The sequence below is a fragment of the Carassius auratus genome, unplaced genomic scaffold (assembly GCF_003368295.1).
Source record: "Carassius auratus strain Wakin unplaced genomic scaffold, ASM336829v1 scaf_tig00028032, whole genome shotgun sequence".
Taxonomy (NCBI): domain Eukaryota; kingdom Metazoa; phylum Chordata; class Actinopteri; order Cypriniformes; family Cyprinidae; genus Carassius; species Carassius auratus.
In genome coordinates, this window is record NW_020525651.1 from 47,875 (window position 1) to 53,874 (window position 6,000).

Sequence of the window (6,000 nt, forward strand, 5' to 3'; positions counted from 1 at the left end):
TAAATGTGTCTTTATTGCTATCTTTATTTCTATAACTCAGGGTTATGGACTTCAGTAAACCTATAACCCTAAATATTGTAGACAAAATACTAGTAACAAAAAAGGGAAAACCGTTCCATTTCACCCTAGCAACAATATATCATTGGTGAAATATATATCTAAAATGGCATGAGCAAGAAGTGCTTAGATTTTCTGCTTGTAATAATACATTATAACCTTATAGTATTGTAATATTGTCTTTAAATGCGTGTTTTATTTTGAAACCATTAACATATATTCCCATATGACCAACAACAGTACTTATGCTTGTGTGTTCAGGTGGTGTGCCTGGAGTTTGGTTGGAGGGCTGCATTCAGAGCCCTTGTTCCTCAGATGGCTCACTGTGTGAAGGTGGTGCTGGATGACGTTTGCAATAAGAATCTGCAGCAGGAGGAAGCCACACATGCATTGGGCTCTGCCGACATCCTCGTCACCCCTGTTACCCATAGTCATGGCCCAGAAAGAGACTCTCCCAGGATGGTGGCCAAGGTAACATCAGTGGTTTATATATTCAATGAACAATCCTATTTTCTTATGTTTAAAAATGTAATCTTAGCTGAATAGAAGTATAAGTTTCTTTCAAAAAGCGCATTACTTACAAAATTAATTTAATTAAATTATAACTTATAGTCAACTAATATTTAATATGCTTATTAGAGTATGTTTATTTTAAGCTTAGAAACATGCTATTGTCACACTCTGTCAGAATAAATTGTGTGTCATGTTTCTTGTTCTTTGTCTGAGTTCTGCCAACCTTTAAGTATCTTATGGATTAGGATGCATCTTCTCAGCAATGCCAGGCAGCTCACTAGGTTTCGGAACAGAGTTGTAGAGGAAGGTATTTGTGATGCATTTGCAAATATTTCTTTTCTCTTTTGAAATACTTCAGTGGTTCACAGTGACATGACATGTCTGCTCGTCCTGAGCAGGCACCGTGGCTGCAGGAGCCTCTCTGGTCCTGTGGGGTTTGTTCTGCGGCCCAGTGTTTTGCCTCATTTTATCCCTCATCACGGAGGTTCCCCGTCTGAGACGAGCTCCACTCGCTGCAGCTCAGGCAGATTGATGAGCCGTCACAGCCTCAAAGGACAGCCTCTGAGCTGTGATAGGATGCAGGTGTTTCGGCCCCTGCATGCCTCCTGCACCTGCCCTTTTTTCTTGTTAAAAACATGTCCACAATAGACCAAAGTTTTGTAGAATGAAACTTAAGCAAAGTTTACAATGTACACACACACTTTCATTTACATTGCATATTGTGCATTACCGTTGGAGGGTTTGGAAGGAAAAGGGTCATTTATTATAATTTTTATTTCTTTTTTTGTTCTCTGAGGTCCACTTATAATGTTATCAATATATATATATCTATATATATATATCTATCTATATATATATATATATTTACATATTATATATATATTTTTTATTTTATATTTGTATCGTTATTTACAATACTTGGTGGGTGTGGCTAAACAGGCATCGATGTAGAAGCAGGCGTTGATTTTCTTCAGAAGAGGTGGAAGCGAAGGTTATCCAATCTGTTACATCATAAAGTGGCACATTCCACAACCTGTCGTTTTGGCAGATTGGCTTCAATATAAGTTGTTTTTAGACTTGAGACTTGAACAATGACCTCTTGTATGTCAAAAAGAGCAAGAGAATTTTGATTTCACAGTTCATGACCCCTTTAATTATTAAAGGTATTTAGCAAGGATGCATTAAACATAAAGACTGTAACTTGTTCCAAAAGATTTCTACTTCAAATGAATGCTGTTCTTCTGAACCTTCTATTAATCAAAGATTCCTGGAACAAAATGTATCAAGGTTTTTCAGGAAAATAGTAAGCAACTGTTATTATTAACATTGATGATAATAATAAGAAATGTTTCTGGATCACCAAATCAGCATATTAGAATGGTTTCTGAAGGATCGTGTTATACTAAGGGAACTGGAGTAATTTAGTGTTATCAAAGGAATAAATGAAACTTCTGAAACCACAGTTATTTTTCAATTAAACAGAGGAGACTTCAAACACCTTAAAAAAAATTTACAAACTCCAAACTTTTAAACTGGTGTATTTATACAGTAAATGCTTATTGCTACTTTTTCAGACATTGTTTAGTATTGACCTCTGCCTGCAAACCTTTTCTTAAACCTTTGCCCTCAACAAAAAAATACACTTTTGAGCAAAAAGAAATGTAGAATGTGTGCATTCATATCTGATTTCAATACCATTTCATTGATTGCCGCTACATGCTGCTGACACCCCAGGAACCACACCACTAACAAGTGTCAAAAATTTGTTCACACTCAAGACCTGTACAACACATTTACGTGTAGGTCAGTGCTTCAGAATGAGCAGCCCTCATCTCAAAGGTTAGCATGTGCATTTTATTTGCATTCTCTGCTGCTGTGTCTCAAAACCCCTTCTTTTTGACACATGTCACCCATGGCCATAAGTAGGCAGCGTTATGCTAGCCCAGGCCTGACTTAGCCAGAACGTAGTCAGTCCAGATTGTATTACAGAGATCAATATTTCAGCCATTCATATTCATACATTCATGCTCTTGTTTCGAACTCTCCGAGTTTGCCAGACCTCCCGTCTGCATAATATTTCAGCGAATCATTTATCAACCCGAAACCGCCATCCAGCTATTGACCACCTCATGTTGACGATCGTCCTTAACCCTGTGTGAGGAGAAAGGATTAGCACCGTTCAAAGGTGCAAGAAGACGGCCTGCAAGAGTTGAGCTCTTAAATGTTTTTAAAGCTTTGCTGAGAAATAACCTTGCGGTGGCTGTCCTATGTGGAATCCATATCTTTGATCTGCTCTAGTTAAGGGTTCTCCGAACCGGAGCAGCAGGCTTTAGAAAGCCATAAATCTCACCGACACCGCTCGGTCCTCATCACCTTGGATTGGGGCGAATCTTTGCATTCTCGCCCACATCTCTCTCACACTTCCCGCTAAGCTTATAACAACAACACTCAGCCTGTTATCGACTCACTGTCCAGTTCAAGACCTGTTCAGCCTGTAGGGGCTTCCGGTTTGGCAAGGTCTCTCAGGATGCTTTGGGATGTCAAAAGCAGCACTGGTAAAAAAAAATGTTACCGGTTATCGTGTTAGTATCCATATAGAGTGCCAAATCTTTATGGGATATGAAATCCATAAACACTGAAGTGATGTGAAGAGGCAGGAGAAATCAGATGTAAAAACATTTGCCACTGACTATTTTGATGTTAATATTTAGTATAATAAGTTTTACTGTTGTGCCAGTTTTTTTTTCACTTGTAACTATAGTAACTTGAAGCAATATTTTCTTGATACATACCATATAATTATAAGTTTGATAATATTTATGAATTATATTTTATAATAATTCTGTATAATAATTATAATTTAATGTTAATTCGTTTTTTACTGACTTTTTATTTAATTACCTCAGATATTTACTTAATTGTTAAATGAATGGATCATGCCACTGTTTTATTTTTTATTTATAGTTACAGCTTATTAAAATGATTAAGTTGATTACATGTATTAATAATATCAGTTAATATAATATTATGGCTAGTATAACAAGAAACTGTAATAATGTTATTTTATATGATATTATAATTATAAAAAGATTAATTTCTAAATTCCAGCAGTATTCCAGCAGTATTTTGTAAAACAGTTAATTTAACATTTTAATATATATAATATATATATATATATATATTATATATATATATATATATATATATATATATATATATATATATATATATATATAAATAGTTACAAAAATTTACTAAATATACATAAAAATATCATATTGTCTTTTTATCTAGTTAATATCATAAACTATAAAACAATATTTTACAAACATTATTTATTATTATAATTAACTTTAATTAATATTATCTTTGAATTTCAAGCTCTATCATTGCAGTCCAGAGAGTGTTGTATTGCTTCAGTCCAAAAGAAGTTAAATAAAAAAGCGCCTATCCGTAAAACAAGTGTCTCACACTGCTCCAGGGGGTGAACAAAGGCCTCCTGTAGTGGAATCAGTGTGTTTTTGTAAGAAAAATATCCATATTCAAAACGTTATAATCACTTAAATATAGCTTGCACCAGTACAAGGAAGCAGTTCTTGGAGGATGACATTATGAGGTTCAGCATTGCCACATGTCTGGGGTCAGATCTCATGAACCATACCAATGTTTATTAACAAGGAGCAAAGGAAGCAAAAGTTTCCTTACTTTAGCAAAGGAAAACTCTTGCTTTTTAATCAAAATCCTTTGACATTCTTCTTTACAAACCCTCGTTTGTACTTCTAAATTCTTGTCCATCCAATGCATGGATTCACTACAGGAGGCCTTTGTTCATTCCCCGGAGCTGTTTGAGACACTTTTTTTTATGTATGGGCGCTTTTTATTTATCATCTTTGGACTGAAGCAATTGGAGCACCTGCTGACTTTGCAATGATAGAGCTTGAAAGATCAAAGAACATTTTTGAATTATAACTCTGGACTGATTCATCTGAAAGATGAAAGTCATAATACACCTTAGGACACCTCGGGGGTGAGTAAAACACAGCCCTACACTTTCATTTTTGGGTGAACTAACCCTTTAAATGATGTTATCATGATAACCCATGCTGTGCTGCATCTATTGTGCCTGAACATGGTGAAACGGCAGACTGTGTAATGCAGATGCTGAAGTTTAGTGGAGAAGCATGATCTCACCTCTGTCTTGCCTGTCCGTGCTTGATTGATAGACTTGCTATTGGAAAGTTTCCATTTAACATGTGCTGGGTTTTTTGTCCATGTTCGCAGAGGCCTTGGGACACAGTAACTCCCTGTGGAAGGGGAAAGGGTGGTGTGGAGGGAGATATATACAATGCACACATATATTTTACTGCTCTCGAATCGGCCGGCATCGTAACTCATTTCTATAGGTATATAAATTCGACAGTGAACCCAGCACATGCGTTTGACTCTTCAGCATGCCCAGATTTGCTGCCGCCAATGCTAATCTGCATTGAACACGTGTGGCTGGGAGGAGGGATGGAGAAAGGAACAAATGGAAGTGCTAAATGGGGATAGATCCACAATGATGTCTTCATTTGTCAAGGGTAGGAGACCTATAGGTGGAGGAAGTTTGGTGTATGTTCTGTTCCAGGGCTGCCTCTTTTTGGCAGTAACCCTTAGGGGTCTTCCTTTCAAGCTGCGTGCCTCCTGAGGCAATGTAAGGCAGATGTAACAGGCACACACACTTTCGTAATCATTTTGAAGAGAAAATACCAGTGCTGATTCCCTGTTTCCTCCAGGACAAATGTGGAAAAATGAGATAAGTGTTGCTTCTCTCTTCAGGCGCCACAGGAGGGGAACTGCAGGTATTTGAATCAGAAAATGGCCCTGAACGTCTCGCACAGTCATATCGGCATGGATGATTTGGTTATTCTACTACAGTAAATGCTAGTTCGTTCGCATATGATAGAGCTGTGTGAGCTGCTGAAATGCAGTTTTGGTCTTCAAAAAGGGAAATGTGAGTGTTGTATGATAAAGGATTTCTTACTGTATAGTGCTGAATGCTTTTTGTTGGTTTTAGACGGAAAGGATGGAGTACCTGAGAGTTATTTCACAACAACTATCTGCAAATAATTCTACCGAATGGCCGTGATTGTAAGGAAGCCTGTCTAGTGTGGATAACTGTTTGGTTGCACCAAAGAAGTTCTTTAGCTTTAAAAAATATATCCATCATTGTCGGAGATGAAGCCTGACAGGTTGTTTATGTGCTCCAGTATGTTATGTTATGATGTTTCTCAAGCTAGCCATTCTCTTCCCCATTTTATTTGGACATAATGCAATGTAACATAGCATAAAAAATAAATGCATATTTGATATGTCTAATTGTTTTAATAAATTGTAAAATATTTGTAAGGACAAAAGAATTAACTAAGTGGGGGATACATTTATTATCAT

The 6,000-nt window shown here is 36.6% G+C and overlaps 1 protein-coding gene across 1 annotated transcript in view; it reads left to right on the plus strand.

Moving 5' to 3' along the window:
• Window positions 1-528, plus strand: part of LOC113079432 (uncharacterized protein KIAA0825-like) — a gene marked incomplete at its 3' end in the record, with an annotated part of 28,556 nt that extends 28,028 nt beyond the window's left edge. Inside the window, exon 7 of the mRNA XM_026251693.1 lies at window positions 319-528. Coding sequence (XP_026107478.1) covers window positions 319-528 — 210 coding nt within the window. The remainder of the gene's footprint in view (window positions 1-318) is intronic.
• Window positions 529-6,000: the final 5,472 nt, after the last annotated feature.